The 21,970-nt window shown below is 41.4% G+C and overlaps 1 protein-coding gene across 1 annotated transcript in view; it reads left to right on the top strand.

Annotated features, from left to right (window-relative positions):
- The first annotated feature begins 576 nt into the window (after positions 1–576).
- Positions 577–21,970, top strand: part of CPM (carboxypeptidase M) — a 30,255-nt gene continuing 8,861 nt past the window's right edge. The window contains exons 1-3 of the mRNA XM_059473085.1: positions 577–665; positions 812–968; positions 15,962–16,059. Coding sequence (XP_059329068.1) covers positions 648–665; positions 812–968; positions 15,962–16,059 — 273 coding nt within the window. The 5' untranslated portion in view covers positions 577–647. The remainder of the gene's footprint in view (positions 666–811; positions 969–15,961; positions 16,060–21,970) is intronic.

Below are 21,970 nucleotides of genomic sequence, written 5' to 3'. Positions count from 1 at the left end.
AACCAAGAAAAGCACTTAATTCTGTAGATAGAATCCAGTCCTTTTAGTAAGCAAATACAAGCCTATTAAAAACCCATCTTTAAACAAAAAAGCCAAAGTAAAAATAGCGCAAGGTGGAAATTTAGTTGGATTTATAGGCAAATTCTCTCATGGCTTATGCAGCAGGCTTTGTCTCTGGGTCCCCCAGGCGCTGCCGTTCTGATCACACGCCACGACCACACAGGTGCTGAGGAGGAGCTTGGATTTTATTGTGAGTCGGAACAACACCAAAAGTCAGAACGTGAACGTTCGCACCCCTCCCCAGGTCGTTGTTTGGGGTTTTTTAATCCCTACAGACACCGCTCACCCCCCGCGGTGATAAACGAGGGAAAAGCAGCAGGGGCAGTTGCGGGGAGGGCAGCGCCTGACGGCAGCCGAGCCCCGCGCAGGTGGGAGCTCCGGCGAGGCGGGAGCGAGGGAGGGGACGAGCGACAAGGGGCGGGAGGGAGGGCGGGAGGGACGTCTGTAGTGCCCGGGCCGGGCCCCGACCCCTGGGCGGGCCGGGGCAGCTGAGTGGGTGGAGGGCGCGTCACTCAGGGCAGGGCCAGCGGGGATGGCGGCCCCCGCCCGGCGCGGCGCGGCACAGCCCCGGCGGCAGCGGCGGCAGCATGCGGGCGGCGGCCGCGGTACGGGGGGCACCACCTGCTCCGGCGGGGCAGAGACGGGGACGGGGACAGGGAGGGAGGGAAGGAAGGAAGGCTGGCTGGCTCTCCGCGGGCTGGCCGCTGCCCCGGCGGTGCCCGCGGAGAAAGCTTCATCTGTCTGTCCCTAGGACGCGGTGGGCATCCTCATCCTCTGCCTGGCTTCTGCGGCGGCCGCGCTGGACTTCAAGTACCACCACACCGAGGAGCTGGAGGAGTTCCTGAGGGGGGTGCACGCCGCGCACCCCTCCCTCACCCACCTGCACAGCATCGGCCGCTCGGTGCAAGGTAAGCGCGCTGGGACGAGAGGAGAGACGCTTTTTGTTCTAACTAATTCGGGGCAGGTGTGGGTGAAGGTGGTGTTTCGTGGCTGCTTGCTGGCGGCGGGGCTGCTTTAACCAACCTATGAGAAGTTTCGTGTTCCTCTTGCTTAAGCGTGAATAACACACTCTGGCTGAAGCATCGTACGTGTCATCAGGGTAAAAGTTCTGCCAACACTTATGTTTCTGAGAATTGGAAACGTCCTGAGTGGCAATTTCAGAAAGAGGGCCGTCTTTATGGAGCGTAGAATGTGTGGGACCCCTTTGCCAAGTGCCCGTTCTGGGAAGGACTATAATTAAAGAAGTGTGTTTCCTAACTTGTAGTTGTGTTAAAAATACCTTTTGATACAAGCTCCTGTGGTGTAGATGAAGAATAGGATTTCAGTCTCAAATGTTACAGCAAAATGTACTGAAATCAGTAATTACTTTTCTGACCTTATATTGATATTTTAATTTTTGCCCCTGTGATTTCTTACCATAAATTTGGGGAGAAGTGGCTAATTTTTCAAAAGAGATTTAAAATATTAAAATCCATATGCAAATAAACACTAATGTACATTTTTTTTAATTCTAAGAAAACAAACAAAAAAACCCCAAACTGCTTTACTAGATTTCAGTTCAAGAAACTAAATCACTCTGAGAAGAGCTATAAAACTAGATAGAAAATCCATTCTTTAGAAACATCATCTGTTCCTCTAATCCCATTTTGTACCACTGGAAGGAGACATTTGTAGCATCTATTATCAAATCCATGCTTGTGATTAAAAAATAAAAATCTGTATTCTTCTTTCTAGATGATCATGAACACATTGTCATGCCTTCTCACTTGTTTTACCATGTATCTGAAAGTAGAAGAGGAATCTTAGTTATTTCAACTGTGTTGGTTTTGGTTTCATCAAAGGCAGAATTAGATTGGATTATGTTATTCATCCATGCAAGAGGTTAATTCCTGTAAGTACAGTTCCCTCCAGTGCAAACTAGCAATTATCCACATCCTTATTTTCATACCTTTAGAGAACTTAGCTAACATTCTGATGATAGGAATAGATTATGACTTTTCTGCCAGAAACTCAGCTGGCTTATCTTTGTGCAGGTAGGCAGAAACCTTTCATCCAACCTGAGAGATTGGAACTTTGGCTTTTACATATCTAGATGCCTGAAAGCTGATAACATGAGGTGTTCAACTTGTCTGAGTTCCACCAGCATGAAAACTGGAAAATCATCATCTCTTGGTTGTGATTGAGCAATGCACTGAAACATCATTCAGATTTTGATATATTGCCTTCTGCTTTGCCAAACTCTGAGAATTGTGTGGGCTCTCCTCGTTGTTATTCTCAGTGCCACGTAAAGCAGAATGGCAGTGAAAAATGTGTAGTGCTCCTCTAGTCTTTCAGTTTTTTCTAAAAGTTAAGAGATTTCTACCTTTGTTGAGAAATGAGCCTTCAGAGTCATCTGCAATATGGCATGGGACAGTACTGAATTAGGGTCTAATTTGGCGGGTTTTTTTGCTCATGGTAAAAGAAAGTTTTATGATAACAGTGGTTATAGAATTCTGGTGAAAATGAAGTTTCAGTTTTGGTCCATGGGTTGAAGTTCTGTTCCTCTATTCTCAGTTAAGCTGCTGCAAGCAAGGCTGTCTGTGCGTGCACACGCCTGTGTGGGTTTACTAGTGTTGTCCTCCTGCCAGTTAGCTAAACCATGGTAGCTAAATGTACTTCTTGATGATGAGAAACAAAAATTAATTTAAGTACTATAAAACTGAGATCAGTGTGATGTAGTAAGTTGATAGTCCTGATATGAAAATTCTTGGTGATGAATACAATATCCCATGGATCAAAGAAACACCTATAAAGTCAACAGACATTATTTTACTATTAGCATGAATGGCTATTGTTGCCATGTTATTTGTTAATCTATGTTCAATTTTATCTAATAATCTAGTATTTTATACTGCCATCTAGACTTGGATTATGAAGAATGTGAAGTAAAGGCTTCACTTTTGGTCGGTGTGTGTAGATTCAGAGCTCTGCAAGGATATAAAAAACCAGCTCTTAGAAGTTGTGGAGGGTGATAGGGACCTGTGTATTACCACTTCAGAAAGTGATTGTGTGTAGTTCTTTAAGAGAAGTATCTAAACACTCTTCATGTCAGAAGCCTCACCTGCTTGAGGCAGATCATTAAGTAATTTAGGTCTAGAGGCTATCTAGTCTGAGCTCCTGTTCAAAGCCAGGCTCACTTGAAAGTTAATTATGGTGCTCAGGGCCCTCTCCACTCTACTTCTGAATATCTGCAAGGGTGGAGATTCCACAGAGTCTCTAGGTACCTGAGCCACCTTGCAGCCCTTCAGCTGCACAGCTGCAACCCAGCCAGTCTGCAGTCTGTACCTGCCTGGGATTGTTTTCTTGAGTTGATAATCCATACATGGGGTTCTTTTGTTCCAGGTGTAGGATTTTGCATTTATCTTGGTCAAATTCCATGAGTTTGCTGTCAAGAAATTCCTTCAGTTTACCAGGGGCCCTCTGAATGGCAGCCCTGGCCCTGATGAAGATATTAAACAGCATCAGCCCCAGTACTGGCCCTTGAGGAATGCTGCTAATAATCTGCTGCCTCTTGAACCAACAGTTGTTCAATCCAGTCAGCTTCTAGCCTACTTTACTGTAGTCTAATCAATAATCCCATATCCATAATCCCAGCTTGTTTACAAAGACACCATGAGGGTGACTGGACACTGGAACAGGCTGCTCAGGGAGCATCCTTAGAGATATTCAACATCTGTCTGAACTCAGTCCTGGGCAGCTGGCTGTAGGTGGCCCTGCTTAAGGAGAGGAGTGGGACCAGGTGACCTCCAGAGGTCCCATGCAATTCCTGAATCTGTGATTCTGTTGAAAGCCTAGCTAAGGTCAAGACTGAATGAATAGGGTGCTTTGCTGCCTTTCACTAAGTCAGTCATTTCTGCATAAAACTTTAACAGTCAAGTGTGATTTGTTAGGGATAAATCTTGAGGTGAGATTTACATAATGTGTTTATTTGATGCATGTAGACTGTAATAGCGGTGTGCACAGCAGAATCTGTACCAAGATCCTCAATGGAAAACAAATGGAAAGATGCCAAATTTGTTTTGTAGTGGTTTACATCACCATATAGAAAATCCCCCCTGCCAGATTACTCGGAGCACCTCTGCCAAGTTACTGAAAACAATGTGTTTTAGACTGGCAAAGGCCTGTTCAGTCTCCAGATCTGATTTGGAAGCTATGATATTTAGTTATTGTATCTCATCTGCTAAGCTCTTATCCTTAAATGAGGGGTGAAAGGAGGTTAAAAGATGCAGCTTATTGGCTGACAAAACAGAGTGTTATCTTTTGGTCTAATTTAGTAGGTATCATCACATCCCTCAAGATTTGTAGGTAATTTGGTCTGTGAGAAACTGATAGAGTCTTAGCAGCAGGTAGGCAGAGATGTGTGATGGCCCAGAAAACACCTTAATTCTTTTACATTGTTTCAGGTGTGTTGTTGAATAAAGTTATAAAAGCTTTTTGTCAGGAGTTCAGTTTTCTGATATATCCAATATCCAACGTCAGAACAGAGTGTGCACTCTATAATAATAGAGGAACCTGCAGGGCTGCATCAGTCTGGGATGGGAGAATGGGACCTGGTGTAATCATATTAACCCATCCTGCCTAATGCCACCTCAGTGAGAAACAGACTGACTCTTAGCAAGCAAATCTTAGAGTGCATTACCAAAAGGAAAATAGTCAATGTACGTGTAGGATCTGTGGCTTTTCATTGTTCAAGATACAGTGCTGTTGTTATTCTTTGAAAAGAAAATGAGGGTGGTGGGAAGCTGACTTCAGGATTCTAACTGAACTGATGATCTCCTTAGGAGGACAAAAACAGCCAGGTATTGGAAGAATGGAGGAACTTCTGTAGTAGATCCACATTCTAAAAAGCCTTTTCAGATACACTCTGGATTGAGATAAAGTGATAGCATGCTAATTACAGCTTGGTTTAGATCTAGGTTTTCTGGAGGCCAGTCTGCATTTTTAGAATTCCAGTCGACTTTGGGACAGTTGTAAACATCCTCAGGCCAGATTCTGCTCACTGAGGGAAAGGTTGTGTATGGTTAAAGTACCCCTGTCTTTACTTAAAGAAGTTTCAAAGTTGACTTTGTATATTAGTGTCCCTCTGGCAGCTTTCATCACTGGAGAGACAAAAACTAAAAGAAACTGACCAGATTTTGTTCTGGTTCCACTAGAAATTCTCAGAAATACCTTGCAAAAGAGCTGTCCTGAAAGCTTCTTTGGTTGAGAGCTCTGTGGCTTAGTCATCCAAATCTGATGCTTTGTGAACACCAATACTCAGTTGCTCTCTCTGTTGCCCTTGGACAGACACATTCTGTCCATTAATCTTAAACACTTGGCTAACTTTGGGGGGAATTTTTTTGTTTTGTTTTTAAGTAGTGAGTCTTGCTTATTAGCATTTTGCTGTCCCTGCTGTGTGAACAGGAGAGGCTGAAATGTGCAGGGTGTGTGTGTGTTTGCTGTGGGGTTTATAGCTCAGGAGTGCAGGACTGGCCCGTGGCTGTGCGCATGGGTGGTGCTGTGGGCTGCAGGGAAGGTGTGCTCAGCAGGCCAGGTTTCCCAGTGATAAGGTGCCTGTTGGAGCACTTTGTCCCCTTCCTGCCTGCATTCATGTGTTTTTCTCCTTGGGAAACAGGAGGGAATGAGCATGCCCAGGTTTCCATCTGATAAGCAGCTGTGGCTTTGGCAGTAGGGCGTGCTAGGGATTGGGACTCAGGTAGCGCTGTGTGCAACATGTGCCTGATAATAGAGTCGGTAGAAAACCTGGGCACTTAACCTGTCCATCATTGCTCACCAGCATCAGTGGAATGTGTGCCCAAGGTGTGCCAGAGGTCAGCTCAGACCTCCTGACCCCTCTGACTCTGTGCTGTTGATACCCTCAGGCATTTATGGGTGCCTGATACCTTTAGGCATTTATGGTGAACAGGGGAGTGCTGATTTAAGGTTCACTGCACTTCAGTGAAAATATTTAATAATAAAAGGCCAGGTGTTATATTTGTCTCATCTACACATAAATAGTGTATGTATGTAGCTGGGAACTCATTTTAAGTTATTTATTGTGATGCAGTATGGAAGAAGCCTGAGTTACTGCCATCAATAGTAAAGTGCATTGTAAATTCTATTGAATTTACATTACAGACTTTTATGTTCTGGAGGTTTTTACTTTTTTTTTTATACTAGAAGACAAGTTTTACTGCTGGGGAAAACAAAGCTGAAATATGTTACCCATAAAATGTTTGTTTTATTGTTTCATTGGGAATTATTTTTGGTTTGGCTCAAGGGTTCTGGCAGTGCATAAAAATAGAATGGGAAGGTTTTATACAGCCCACTGTACTTCGAGGTGAATTTCTTGGTGTTACCCATTATTAAATGCTAGTGCCAGTGTTTTTAAAAGTAGGAAGAAAAATGAAAGGTAACAGAGAGAATTCTTTTTGTCTTAAAAGTAAACAAGTTACCTAGATGAAAAATCCATAGCAAGTGTGTTGTCTTTAAAGACTACATTGTAGTTTTTTTTTTTTGTGGTTACTTTATGTGAGGTATATTTGTGTAGAGGATTGTTACCTTAGGTTTGTTCCATTTGACTGCTGCAGATGACTTTCCTCCTGTCTTCAGTCCTTGATAATGTCTCTTTTTCCTTTCCCTCCTCCTTATCCCCACCCCACAAATTTCCTTACAGGCTTGTCATGCAAGCATGGTGTGTACAGATGATATAAACATCGAGGCTTTTCAAAGTTTGTTTTTAGAAACAAGAATGAATGAGGCATTTTCCACTCTGGGGGCCCCATGATGCAAATAATACTAAAGTTGCTTAGCTCCAGTCCAGAATTCCATGTAAAAATGGGCATTCTAAAACTTACTGTGATAGTTAAATTCTTATCCATGCTTGCTCACCTCTGAATTTTTTTGCCTGTTATGGGTCACGTGTTCTTTCATGTCTCTCCTCATAACCATCTTGTTCTTGTCTTTGACAGTATGTGTGCCATATAAATGCATGTTAATAAGATTTTAAGTAGGTTTACATGTTCATTTTAGTATTGCAAAGGTCTTTGGGTTCACAGATGGGCTTGATATTAATAGCCTTGTAATCTTTATTTGCAGCACATAATGTCCTTCACTGTGATGGGAAGAGGAAATAAAACAGAGGAGGAGTACTGGCTCCTTCACGGTTTATCTAGTGAAAACTAAATCATGACTTTAAAAACAAGAAATATTAACTTGTATTCTTAAGTCTTCACCTCCAAACTGAGCTTTGCTCTAAATCATGTGTTTAAATAGAAGTCACCATTACTATATTAGCTTTAGATCTTATTTGTCCTAATTGAAGCTAAAAATTCTTTAAATGCTGAAATATAGATTCATATACATTATCTGACTGCATCCTCTAGCAGTTTGACTGCTGTGGTGAGACTCAAGTAGTTTGTGTGCAATCAGTCCTCCAACAGCCTCCAAGACTAAGATTTTATCTGATGATAACAAGACCTAACTTTTCTTTCCTGTCAATACAACTATGCTTTTTATATGGGTCATTTATAAAAAGCATATAGTTTGGTCAGCATCAGATGTTTAAAAGATTGATAAGCTCAGACATTCCTCTTGGAGATGCAGTCACTGACTCTGCGTTCCTATTCTCTTGCAGTGAAAGTAAAATTATTTGCTTAAGTTTTCTCTTCTTTACACTTGCTGTGAATTGGTCAATCATTTTTGTCCTGCCTTCTATGATGTCTCCTACTTAAATACACTTCTTTCAGAAAATTTTGCAGGAAAGTTTGTTCATTTGTTTTTTTCCTGTGGAACATGCTGCATCAGAGATTTCTGTCCCAGCTTAAATAAATAAATAAAGTGTGAGGGGAATCTATCCTAGCAACATAGATCAAACATTTCTCATATATAAACTGTTATCTAGTATTGAAGTTTTAATGTTGTAACTTCAAAATGGAAAGATCTGATCTGTTTAGAAAAAGTACATTGTTCACATGAGTAGCATTTATTTAGATTCAGCCTTTTGAGAAAAATCTCTGTTTTCCTGCTTCCTCTCTACCTTTTGCTTTGCAGTTGTCTGGTTGCAGCATATATGTGTCAGCCTTTTTTTCAGAGCAGTAAAAGTCTTAGGGCTGCAGCCATCCTGTTTCCCATCAGCAAGACTTTGCAGCTTTCTGTGTTTGTTTAGAGACAGGCAGAATTGACTACTGGATATTGTAACTCACACCAGTGAAGTTAGCAATGCTCTGGAGCTTGTGTAACACAAAATCAGGAATTACAGCTGGTGGATGCAGTATTCATATCCCTTTCTGGTGTTGAGGAAGTAAATATGTAAGATATTTTTCATGTTTGAGGGTTTTGTTTGTTTTAAAACTTAAGTAAAATATAGAACTCAAGGTATTAACAATGGTGCACAATGGACATAAATTAATGGTTTTTCCCCCTCACTTGTTATAGAATTCTGCATTCTGGATCATTGTGCATACATTTTTAGTCCTGTAAATGACATATGATCCTAATCACAAGCTTACTTAAAGAAATAAAACTCTCAGCTTGTATCTGAGTTTTACCCAGATGGTCAATTTGTCTGCATTCTCCTTTTAGCTTGAGAAGAACTTAGTAACACATCCCTCCTACCCCACTTCAGACAATGACACTTTTTAGTAGCAAAGTGTTTCTGGTGCCTTTCCATTCACTTCCCACAAAAGAAGAAGAGCAGTGTGCCCTGCATCCCTTCTGCCCAGCCTTTCTGCCTTGGACCTCTGGCTGTGGATCCTTGAAGGAACCAGTCTTGCTTATTTTCAGGGCTACCTAATTAAAGGTTTGCTGTGTATAGCTATGGCATATTGTGTTCACATAAGTACATGGAGACCTACTTATGATACATTAATTAATTGTTTGCAAGACTTCTTACAGTGAAACATTTAGTTCATTAGACAGTCTGCACATGTTTTTGTGTAGAAGAGAGATCTAGATAGTTTTTAGGGCTGGGATTTTTTTAAAATGAAATCTGAATGTGCATGTGATTTCTAAACTTTCTGGAAGTTCTGCTTTTGGATCTTTTTATTAATGAGAAAATTAATTTTAAGAAGTGGACATGGAAAAACATAATGCATTGGACTGGCTGTAGATCTCTTCCCCTCACAGCTGAGAGAACACTCTCCTTGTAAAACTGTTCACTCTTATAAGCTGTGCAGTGGCTCAAATGTGAGAAAGAGGGTAGAGGATGTTTCTAAGCAGATGATTCTGCAGTTTGATATCTAGGACTTACTTGTTGTTATGGAAAAGGTCAGACCATGGCAGTCAGAGGCACTTAATTAAATTACTGTAGCTGCTACGTAAGGTGCTGAGCTCACAGTGGATCTAGGACAGTTGAGTTACATTTCCTGTTTGTGCCTGGCCAGTGTGTTCTGCATCCATGGCCTTGCAGTTACCTGGGGCGTTTAAACAGAGCTTGAGCACATCTGAAAAAGTAACATTTATCCTAAATCTAAAATAAAAGCAAATTTCATTCTCAATAAAAAATGTACTCCTACTGTGTCCATTATTACGTTTTCCAAAGAGCAGCTAGAGAAAATTAGGGGAATAAGGGTGGCACAGATGCCTTCCCTGCTCTGCACTTCAGCAGTGTGCAGCCAGGATGGTTCTGATGAAGCATTTTTCCTGATCGTGGTGTGCCGAGAGTACAGAGCTTGCTTTGATACACAATTGCATTAGGCTGATCTCAAAATCCCAAGAATAAACAAAGACCATCATAATGTGTTTGTTCAAGAGGCTAAGGACCAAATTACTTTACTTTTTGGGGGTAAGACAGCCTGATCCTTGGTTGCTGCCTTGTGTCTTTGTTTCCTTTCCTGAAAGCTGCTTGCTAGTGTTTCTAGAGACATGTGTTACCTGGCTTAGGAGAGAATCTGGAAATGCTGGTCGGACTAATGTAGCTTGTTAACTAAACCAGAAACAGATGATCATGGCACAGACTGGATTAGTTTTTAAAAATTTATCTAGTCTCCATTTTTCCGCCTTTATTGAGTTAAAAGGGTGGGGGGAGCTACTCAGTGTCTGGATTTGTAGGAGTCTGGTTGTCAGTGTTGAGATGTGTATGGTTTTGAGCTTCCTGTTCTTGAGGCAAACACAATGTCTGAGATCTGACAAGGATTTTTAGGGGTGTAGCAAGTCTCTTGGTGACGTACTTCAGTGAACTCAAATCCTCAAAGTGCACCAGTAACTTCTCAGCCACGTATAAGCCACGGCCTGTAGAGTGCTCCTTCTGTTACCTTCAAGTGGCAGAAATAGTTCTACATCCTCTGTCTCTGGTGGTCAAAGTGTATGCTAAACAAAACTATTGAATCTGGATAAATTGCACTTTAAAAGAAACAACCCCCTGTCCCTTATGACCAGCTTGTGTTACAAAAATCACTTTATTCATGATGATCCAATGGTACTATTGGTAATATTTATTACTTTCAAATATACAATAGCTTTTCTGAAAATTACTAGATGCATACCAGTTTCATAGCTTTATCAGAATATAACATACACCTTTTTAGAACTAGGTTTAAAAACCCTGTGGTGATAGAAACAACAGTTGGTGAAAAGGGAAAAATAATCTATTTGGTTTCTGGGTGTAAATACGAACCCGGTTAGTGTTAATAGTAAAAAATAGCCTGCTCAGACTTCTCATCTTCTTAGTGAGCAATACAGAGTAAGGTTAGTATATCTTAATTTAAAACCAGTATTCCCTCTGTGTTTTCTTTGTCTTTTACAAATTTATTTTTATTTATTGATTTTTTTTTCAAATAACCTGTAAGCTACTATTGTAGAGACTATGTTCTGCATTGGCAATTTTTCATTTTTGTATAAAGATTGTGTTCAACTTGATTATGAGAACTGGAAATGGTACAGTGATGACTCACATGTACATAGGAAAGAAAGGGTTGCTGTTCTCATAAGATCCAAGTCTTGTGAAAGTGTCCAAAGCAGCTATGGATCCCAATCAACCAAAGATTTAGTTAAACGTTTAGGAAGATAAGCAAGCATGTGAACCATGAATTGTTTTGACTCCCTTCTCGTCTCACGTGCTTTGGATACAAATAAACAGTATCTAGTGTTTTTTAGAGTAATTTTTATTCCTTGTCATGTTTATTCCTTCAGTGCTGTTTATATGGTGCTGACTCTAAATTAGAGTGACTGGTGTTATCTCTTGGAGTAGATAGGAGCTGATTAAAGAGTGAGAAATTGATATTTCTGTTTACTTTTGCCAAGAGAGAGCGCCGTAAGTCTGTAACAAGGGGTCTGTGGAAGAGCCAGAAGTGTTAAGTTTAGCAGTGGCCCCCACATAGTGATTCAATTGCTGTCAGTGGCTGTAGACAGTGACAAATAATAAACCTGTAGCCAAATGTTACCTTGGGTGCTTTTGGCTTTTTTTCTGCTTACTGAGCAACATGCTGAATATCACCAGACATACCTGGTTGCTGTATGTGATTGATCTCTATCTCCTTATTCTTTAAAATAACTTGAAGACTTTCTTATATTTGAAGTGTTCTAGCTCTTCTTGGCATATTAACTTTGTTCATTACTAATGCCAGTGCTACTACAGGCCAAGTCTTTAGCTAATCCATTCTGTCTCAGTATACCTCACAAAAGAATTTGATGTTCAGTTGTTCTTACAGATGTTTATCTGATTTTAGCTTCAGGTATGTAGCTTATTTTGGCAGTGTTTTACTCGGTCTGGCTAGATTAAAATCACATATTTGTTCATATTTTTAAGGCAATACTGCTACATCAGTCATTCTGATTAACCATTTCTGGTTATACAAGTAACGTACTGGTACTTCAAATTCTCTTAGAATCTAAATCAAGCCATGTGTGGTTTTTGGCAGTCCCCTTGCAGAAGAAAAGTTCCCAAATGGCATTAGACTTTCCAGCTTGAATTCGTAATGACAAATCAGAGTGCCTGAGGGCAAGGGTGCTGCTGATGGTAGTTTAGCAAAAGGAATTACTCCTGAAGTCCTTCATTAGCTGTGGCAGTGTTTTGCTGGAAGACAATGTTGCCCTGAGGAGGCTCATCTGCCTGGAGAAGAAAATGCTTAGGGTGGAATCTTGTCACAGAATTCTAGCACTTGAAGGGTGGCTATAAAGAGGACGGATCCTCTATCTTCTCAAGAAGCCGTGTGCAAAGAAGCAAAGGGCAATGGGGGTACAAGTTGCACTATGGGAGGTTTCATCTCAATAGAAGAAAATTTTATACAGTGAGAAGTTGAGATTTTATACAGTGAGAATGACTTCCCCAGAAATAAGGTAGAGTCCTCCCCACTGGAGGTTTTAAAGATGCAATTGAACAAAGTGCTAAATAATCTTATCTAGGTTTCCTTTCCCATGTAGGGTTGGCCCAGATGATCTCATCCTTCTAACCTGGGCTGTTCAATGATTCTGAGATTTGTTCTATGATTTAATTGCTCTGGGACCTTGCATTCTAATGAGAGTTAATCTTTCTTCCCCTCCTCTCTGTCCTGCACCTTTCTAGGTGGGGGCTGCCTCAACACAGAGCAGCATTACAGCAATTCCTGCCCATGAAGCCAATGTGCCAACCCAGCAGGACTGTAGTCAGTCTATTGCTTTTTCTTGGTCAAAGTGGTCCTCCCTGCAAACTCTTGAATCAGTACTCTAGCCTGACTGCTACTGACAGCGGGTCTGAGCCATTCCCCAGTCTTTTCACTTCATTTCCTAGCCATAACTTTCTTTGAAATTAGGAGTTTTTCATAAATGAAACTGTAAAGAACAAAGTGAAGAAAAGCAGAAATAAAATTCAGAACAAAAACAGGGAGCACAATCCAGATTCTAACGTCTACACATTGATTTGATTTCTTTCCCAGTAGATCTGGAGATCAGTTTCAATTCTTCATTTTAATTACCAGGTTTTTTACATCTGCAGGATATGACACTACGTTGTGAACTAGTGGCAATGCTAGAAAAGTTTTTAAAAAATTAAAAAGGCTTCTCAGTCTACTAGAAGCTGTGTGGTCTGGCTCTGCTCCAATACAAGTCTTGTTACTTGTCCTGAGACACAGAGTTAGAAATACACGTTTGTCTTCATCACTTGAAATATAGTTCACTAATTAGCTGACGTCAGCTTTGCTTTGGCAATTTGGCAGTGAGAAATGGCTTTTCAAAGCACGAGAGGAAGCTTAGCTGTTCCCTTCAGGTACCAAACCAGAGTTATCTAGGCTTTGCTGATTAAAGGAAACCATCCATATGCTGAATCTTTTTACATGCAGTTAATTACAGCCGTATGGAAAGAAATCTTACATCATCCCTCCCAGATACACTATCCAGTACTGCAGGCTGAGCAGACCCAGGAATGTATTTTAATTGTTAATGGAAGGTTTAGTACTTCTTACAAGCTGGAAATGCCAGGAAATAATTGGTATCTCAGTTCATGGAAGTGTTTATTGTGCGGATGGCCCTCACACAAACTCTAAACAGTCTGAACACTAATGCAGGAACAACCAATTTACATCAGTACTTAATGTTAGTCTATACTTAGCTCTTCCTTGTGTTTCCCATGAGTGCAATCCACAGTGAGAGCAGCAGGAACAAGTACTGCTGATGGCAAGACACTGGAGGTATTATTTTTTAGTTTGATATCAGAATACGCTATTATTTGTAGAAAATCTTAAATGATGGAAACATCTAGAGCACTTTATCTCTGTGTGGACTCTTTGCTTGAGTGTGTGTGATGAGCTGCATGTTGTAGGGTTGCAGCAGCCGCCTTTGGGCTGGGCTGTGGCAGAAAGGCTGCAGTCACTGCTGTGAGCAGGTGTGCTCCTCCTGGTGCAGAAGCCCACGTGGCAGCTGGCACCAAGGAGGGATGTCTGAACTTGCCTTCCAAAAGAGGGAATGGGAGCTGGGAAGCAGGTCTTAGAGGGCATAAGGGCGAAGAATCATAGGAGCATTCTGGAAGGACTCCTTGGTAATTCATTGCAAGTTGCCCCAGGATACAGCTATAGAGAGAATGACACATTGCAGAATTGGAAAATTGAGGTTGTTGTCCACACTTGATTATGAATAACAGTTTTTTCACTACCAGGATTGTTTTCAGTTCCAAACATATGCTACTGCAGCAAGATTTGTCATCTGTTTTCGCAGAGCTGCAGGACGGTTGAGATTAGAGGGGCTCTGGAGGTTTTGGAAGGGAGAAGGGCTAGGGTGAGAGGATTTGTGTGTTCTCTTTCTTTCCTTTTTGAACAATAATGTGATTAAAAGTTAGTGTCTTTGGGTTCTCCACTCTGCAACTTGTCAAGGCTTACAGAAATCAAACTTCTTCTTTTTTTATGAGACAGTGGTTCTACATACAGCAAGGCCAAATAACTAGCTTTCTTTCTTACCAAATCAGTTGCCACAAAATTATTTTTAAAAGTATGGATTGCTTGCTCACATTGTCCTTTAATGAAAGAGTAAGTAGTATCATCTCACAGCTTCGTGCATGGCGTGGTTACAGGGGTTGAACAACAATGTCTTCAAGAGCAGCTGTGAAACCAGGGGATACTGAGATCGCTCTTGGTTGAATCTCTCAGCACTGTCTTGCTGCTTCTTGGTCCCAAGACTCTGATTCTGTTAACTGAGAAGTTAGTTTGGCAACCACTGTCTTCAGTTTTGCCTCTCTTACATGTTTCAGTGCATCATCCAGTGTTGCTTTGTCCACTCCAAGTTTTTCTCCCATTCCCAAAGCCATGACCCTTGTGGTAGAGCTGCTGTGAGCCAGTTGCACAGCTGGAAAAGAAAACAAAAATACTGTGGCATGTGCATGACTACAGTGGTCGTGCCTTTGGGAATGGGAAGCTGGTACGCTCCAGAGTTTGTTTTCAGTGCAGATTTGATGACCCACAAAGCCTTAGGAAATAGGGCTTTTTATAGCACTGCATGTAGCAGTTCCTGTGTTCTGTCTGTCCTGCCAGCAGCAGTGGTGGCTGGGCTCCTCTCAGGCAGGCTGTGGGTCCCAGCAGGACCTGTGTGGAGCTGGGGGCAGCTGCCACCCTGCAGGGCCTGGGCATTGGCAATCTTTAGCCTGTCACTGCTTTTATCAAGTCACTGGTCCAGTTTCATTGCTGCCATCTGCTGAAACTTGAGTTTTCCACCTCACTGAGCAGACTAGTGGGAAGCACAGATTTGCAGATGAGGTCTGAAATGCCACAGTATCACTAAAAATAATAACAAAAAATTTCCTCTCCTCACCCTTTCCCCCTGCTTAAATGTGGACTTCCAAAACGTATGTATGTATGTTTATTTTGGTGCTTAAAGTTCAGCTTCTTGTGCAGCTTTAGTGGTCCTAACTAATACTCTTGCTGTAGCTTTTAATTCTTTCCCTGCTGATGTATTTGAAATATGTCTCTGATACTGCTCTTTCTGGTACCTCCTGTTTTCTGAGTAGTAATGCATGAATATGTTTAACCTTTTTGTGTTGTCTTTAGTACAAAACCAGATGTTCTTTCTTTGCGATAATGAAAATTTCTGTATATATTTCAAAAAAGCCTTATGATTTAAAATTTGGGGGGGGGGGGGAAAGAGTGGTGTTATTTGCTAAATTTAATTTGAAAATTGTTTTTTACAAAAAAAAAGAAGAGCCTTCTTTTCTAGTCCTGGTTAAATGCTTTAGAAATTGCAGGGTTTATTAGGTACTTGGGCAGAAGGCAAAACATATTTATTCCTATAACTAATATTGCAAATATTCATAGAATAAAAGAACCCCACAGTCTACTTTGATATGCTATATATAGGACTGAGTGGGCACCAATGAAATACGAGGATTTGTACAATGGTCTTAATGACCAACTCTTTTTATTCTTCTAAGGCTTGTATAATTTTACACATGTTTTGAAAAATGTCTTTTCCCCTTCCCCTCCTAAAGGTAGAGACCTGTGGGTTCTTGTTCTGGGAAGGTTTCCAACCCATCATAAGATTGGCATTCCAGAGTTCAAGTATGTTGCTAATATGCATGGGGATGAGGTACGTTTCAATTTTTGCAATGTCATTTATACCAAATACACTGTACCAGAGGTTCAGAGTGAGCTTCTCTCAGGCATGTTCTTTTTATTATTGAGATATTTCATAACTCAAGGAAGACAAAATATGTGTGTATTTATTGAGGAATTTTCAGATAAATAAAGTTCCCTTGTTTTGGTGGAAGGGCCTTAGGAGACCTTACATCATGGTGCAGAGTCCAACAATCCTACACTCAAGACCTCTCTTAAGGAGAGAGCTTTGTCTTCTCCACCTGAGCAAACCCAGAGGCTTTACATTTCCCAGCAACGAGTCAGATGCAGTAGTTTGCTTGTACATTGTTATTGCCTAGGCATGAAATATGACTGATAGAACTCTTTAAATACATCCTAAGATTAAACAATAATTGCTGTGAAGCATCAAATTATTTATTGTAGGAAGAAAATTTATCTTGGAAACCTTAAGCTAGGAACAGCTAGATTCACCTGAGATAACACAGAGTACAAAAGAAAAAGCAATGCCAGAACAATAGACTTGCTCTGGGAAGAATGCCCACTTATTAATGATCAAGGAGGAATTGTGATTATGAGCCTACCTGGTGCACTACCTGAATCTGAATCAGAAAGAATCAAAGCTTTACTGTTCTCTATAATACTTTTTTGCTTTATATTTCTTTTATTCTTTGCCTTTACCTGATTGTATTAGTCATCTGCAGGATAAGTTTAAACTGCACAATATGTTTTTATGCAGCCTTTCATGTGAAGGTTAAATAATTTAACAGGAGTAGCAAGGTATATATATATATATACATATGTGCTAGACTGTGAATTGCCAAATTAAGAAAGGTGGATGTAGTAGAAGGTGTATCCTGTGCAAAGGGTAACGTGTCAGGAGTTATTGCTGTGTGTGAGCACTTGCACGCCTACGGGCACTTGTGACATTATGTGCCAAGAATTTTCCCCAAGTTAGACTAGTTTCACCTTGTTCAACACTGGCCTTGCTCAAAGTGCTGCTGGGAGTTTGACTGCTTGGGAATTTAACTCTGTGTGGGAGGAGGCTGGTTCGTGGTGTCAGGTGGGTACCTGTGTTACCGGTGCCCAAGGTAGGGTTTGCAGCTCCCGGAGCACACCTGGTGTGCTCACCAAGGTATCCAGAGGCTGAGGCTCCATCCCACGGTCCCTGCAGGCTGCTGGAGGGCATGGCACACCTCTGACTGTAATCAGCCAGCTTTGGTGGGGAGGAGGTGGAGGGCAGGATATGATCTCATCCAGGATGGGCTGGCTTGCAAATCCAATATTGCTGGACTGCAAAAGGCCACACGTACTGAAGTCTCCACAAGGAAGCACCCCTGTCATTATCACTGCTGGATGTGCATGAGGAGCTTTGGCCATAGGAACACACATTGTTTGCACACCCACAGGGCTGGGAATTGCTGGGGTTTGGCAACTCAGATCACTGCCTAGGATCTGAGTTTTTTATTGACTTCATGAGGAAATTAGGCTAGATTTTCTTTTAAAGTCAGACACAGTGCCAGATGGTGTGAGCAGGGTTGATCCTTGAGCTGCCTGGCTAAGGTGTCCAACATTCCAGTTGTTTGTCTGACCAAGCTCACACCTAGGGAACATTCCAGAAATAGAGCTATTCCTCCTTTTCAGACCCTCATCATGATTTTTGCTATATGTGGTTTTTGGGTACATACAGGTGAAACAAATAAACATACAAACACAGTTGGTGTTTGGGGCTTTTTTAAATCTCATCATAAATGTGTTTCAGATGGCAGGAAATTAATTCCTCATATAGAGAAGCATTGGAGAACTTGAATATTTTTTCCCCATAATCTAAGATTTTGCTGGACTAGTCTCTGGGGATAGATTCAACTACCCCTACAATATATTAGGCAGATAAACTTTGCACTAATTATACAACAAGCTTCAATTTGTGTGCCAGAGTCTTTCATAAATTGAAATTGTGGGATTATGGCTTTATTGATCCAGTCAGGCCTTTTGTGCTTCAGTGACGTTTTCCACAAAAGATAAAAAATTAGAAGTTCTGTTCTCAAGTGTTGTTTGGTGAAGCTGCCCTTCCAGCCTGTTATGATCATGCATATGACACTTAACTTTGACTCAGCTGGCCCACTGCTCCAAACACATAAAAGTTGGGGTGGAACCTGAATTACATGTGTGTGGGCTGTTCACACGTGCTGCTGGAAGAAAATCTAGGTTATTTGGAAAGCTGCCCAATAGGGAAGTTCTAATAAAGTAATCTGAGTATGCAGTACCATGAGAGGAGTATTTTTTTTCAGAACTGAAAAGATTTATTTTTCTAAGCAAGTTTATTTTTCTTGATACTGTAAGACATAACCAGCCAAGATCTAAAAGACTGTAGTTTTGTGTTCACTGTTGCCAGATAGAGTGAACTTTTGCCCCAGATCCACTGAGAGGCAACAAAAAACTTCTCCTATTCTTTATGTTGCCTGCATGAAGCTGGACACCATTTTTAGCAGTACTTTTTGTTTAACCTGAGCCAAATGAAAACTGATTTAAGCTAACTTTAATCAAGATGGTGGTAACTGACTGCACAAAACGCATAAGCCTGTGAAATGTTGTTGAAGTCTGCAGGGGGAAGGTGAGGGAGAGGTTGCCTGATCTTCTGGGGCAGCTCCCATTCTGAATTAGACAGGAGCCTCTCTTGTCCCAGTCTTGTGCTCTTACTTGAAAGGCCTTCTCTTTCCAAGTCACACACCCCTCCCTGGGGAGAAACTCCTTCTGCTCAACACCAACCACAACCAAACCCCCAGATGCTCCTAAGTCACGAATGGAGCAAAACCATTTGGGCCCTCTGTGCCAGTGACTGGAGTGCTTTCTATACAAACAGGATCTAGCTGGAGGGCTCTTCCTGAGCCATGGATATCACTGCAGGGAAACCCCTTAAGGAAAAGCACATCTGAACAAGCTGTAAACTTCCTGTGTGCTTCTGCTCTCCCCCTTTCATGTGCTGATATATGGCTTTAGCTTTCTGCAGCTGTAGTGTAACTGTGTCATCACAAGATAAACTCTTTCTCAGGATGGCAGTGCTGATATCAGTCCTTTTCTTTTAAAGTGTCCACTTCTCATCACTTTATTTTCTCAGTATATGAAATAGCAACAGTGCAAATAATATTAAATAATATCATCACTTACTTATAATAAACAATAGTTTATTTATAATAATATAAATAAAACACTAATATAAATAATATAATAATATCGTAGTATAAAATATTATTAAAAATAGTAGTGTTTTTCCTTTTTCACTGTGTGAAACTGAGCCTATACTGATAGGTCTGGACTAGCCTATGTGAAAGGATATGTTTATCTGCTGCCTTATCTTGTGAAATAAGTTAAAGCAACTCTACCCTATTTTCCATGTCATCATAGGCACAGTCATATCCACAGTAGGGTTTCCTGAAATATTAGAGCTTAAGTGATTAAGGGCTGGAGTAGATTTATTTGTGATTAATATAAAATATAATGGAGTCTTAAAAAATCATCAAACGATAAGCTAATGAGGCTTGTGCAGAATTTCTTACACTTATTTCTAAAAAATTAATGGAAGCTGCATTTACACTATCAAAATACCACTGTTGAAAAAAAGGATGTTTTTATCATCTGATAAGAAAAAATCATTGCACAAAAAGAATACTGCATGTACTGCACAACTTATAGAATACTTGCATATACTGCTATAAGGAATCCTAAGTCCATATTCCCGTGTCCCAGTCCTGTGTGATATGTTATTGAAGTGATATGCAGGGAAACAGCATTTGCTCTAGGAAAACCCCCACTGTTTATAAAAACATTTATTGTATAGTAAACTGTTTTCCACCTAGCTTCAGTATTAGCTGATGTGATGTGAAAAAGGTCAGAAGCACCAGAAATTTAAAAATTCAAATCAATCAAATCTCATTGCTAACAACAGACTTTGAAAAAAGCTGGATGTTGCTGAGGTCTATTTCAGCACATTTTAACTCTGCCTCGCTGCAGTTACTTTTTCCTTATCTTTCTTCACACTCTTCTGAGTGGGAAAAGAAAAAGCTGCCCATGTCTCACCCAGGTAAATCCTGAAGCTGGTGGAGTTTGTCCAGGTGGTAACAACTTGTGCCAGTTACTGGTTCAGAAGCATTTCCTTCAGTGATAAACCAGAGAGCTGCAGTTCCTGGTCACACATGTGGTGTTTCTCAGATGGCCATAGAGATTGCTGCTGCAGCAATGAAGGGATGTGTGCCAAACTTGGCACAAGCCAATGGTGCGTTTTAGCCAAGAAGGGCAGCCCCAGTGGGGTGTGTCCCAGCAGTGCATGATAATTAGAGCAGCACAAGTGTTAAAAATAAATAACGTTCTGCAAGTGTAGCGTTTCAGTGGGAAGCCAGGCTGGCCTGCTGCTCACACTGAGCTTCCTTAGGTGGGGTTGTTGTGCCTGGTACGCTGAGCCTGGCCTGTGGAGCAGCCAGGGCTGGAGCAGGGAGCCAGGCAAGGCTGTGCTGCCCTGGAACAGGTCCTTCCTGACTGTTTGCATCTTTCTTTCAACATCGTTCAGCTTAAAAACCAGGCCATGTTTAAGGAAACAATTTTAATAATAAAAATGGGCAGAGTCCATCCACCCATAGTCCCCTGGTATTAGGTCTCTGTCATGTGGTAAGAGCACTGCTCTAAACCCAGGGCTGCTGCAGTAAAGTGTTACAGCACAGGTGCAATTGCTCCTCACCCTAATCTCCTGACTGGCTGCTGCTCAGGCCTCTTGGGTAATCCTGTGGCGCTGAGCAGGGTGCTGACACAGCCCTGCCAGCAGGCAGAGTCAGGATAAAGGATTTGTGTACAGAAGCAGCAGTTGCACCCTTTTCTGCAGCATTGATCCATGTCCTGACACACGCACGCTTCTTCATTCGAGGCTTCCCCGAGGATCACTGGAAGCCTTTCCTGCTGACTTTCTCCCTTTGGGGCACAGGAGGAAGCTGACAGCTGAAAGTGCACAGAGAAACTCAATGTCTAATTGTATCCCTGAGGTGGGAGAAAGGGATTTCCTTTGCTTTTCTGTCACCCTTCCTGTGAAACACAGTAGCACAATCTTCTTTGGCATCTCATCTCCCCTGGGATACTGCAATCAAAGCTGAATGTCCATGTCCTCTCAAAGCCCAGAACACATTCATGCTGTCCCCTGCTCTTCTCTCTTTCTTCGTATTAAACCTGAGGCTGGTAAAGGTGTCTGTCCAGTAAGGTTACTGTCAGCAGCCTACCTTCAGTGTTTCTAGATCCTTTATTTGAAGCTCTAAAATAAAAGTGACTCATAATTCTTATCCAGAGACACTCCTGACCTCTGTAGCAAAAGGGTAAAGCTGGACTGAGCAGCAGATGCTTTCCAAGGGCTGATCAGAACTTGACCTTGAACTTGAACTTTTCCAGAAACAAAAATTTCCCCTCAGATACTTCCAGATGTGCTTTCCCAAGCAATGCAGGGTGCTCTGGACCAAAACAAAACCACCCCTCTGTTACCACACCAAAACAGTGGTAATAAGTATATTCTTCTCTCACGGTGTAATCACTCAAGTGCTAGCACTTCTATGATAATCTGAACTGCCTAATGTCCTGAGTACAACTACAGCTATACCAAGAATCCTATAAAATAGTTTGTAAAACACTGTACATGTAACTAAATCTGGGATTAACTTTTAATTGCAAATAATATAATCTGTGAAAATCTGGTTATCTTTCATTCTTTGTAAATATTGTTCTTTTCAACCACATTCTTTTGTTCCTTTTCTTTTCTCCCCCTTCTGCTCCTGCTTCTCTACCCTTTCTTTTTGGGACTTATTTTGGTCAGGCACTGAAGAGCAGTACAGCAGGAGAAGAGCACTCTGCCAGGTTCCCAGGCAGCAGTCCAG

This window comes from Ammospiza nelsoni, chromosome 5 (assembly GCF_027579445.1).
Source record: "Ammospiza nelsoni isolate bAmmNel1 chromosome 5, bAmmNel1.pri, whole genome shotgun sequence".
Taxonomy (NCBI): Eukaryota; Metazoa; Chordata; class Aves; order Passeriformes; family Passerellidae; genus Ammospiza; species Ammospiza nelsoni.
This window is presented reverse-complemented; position numbering and strand designations above follow the sequence as displayed.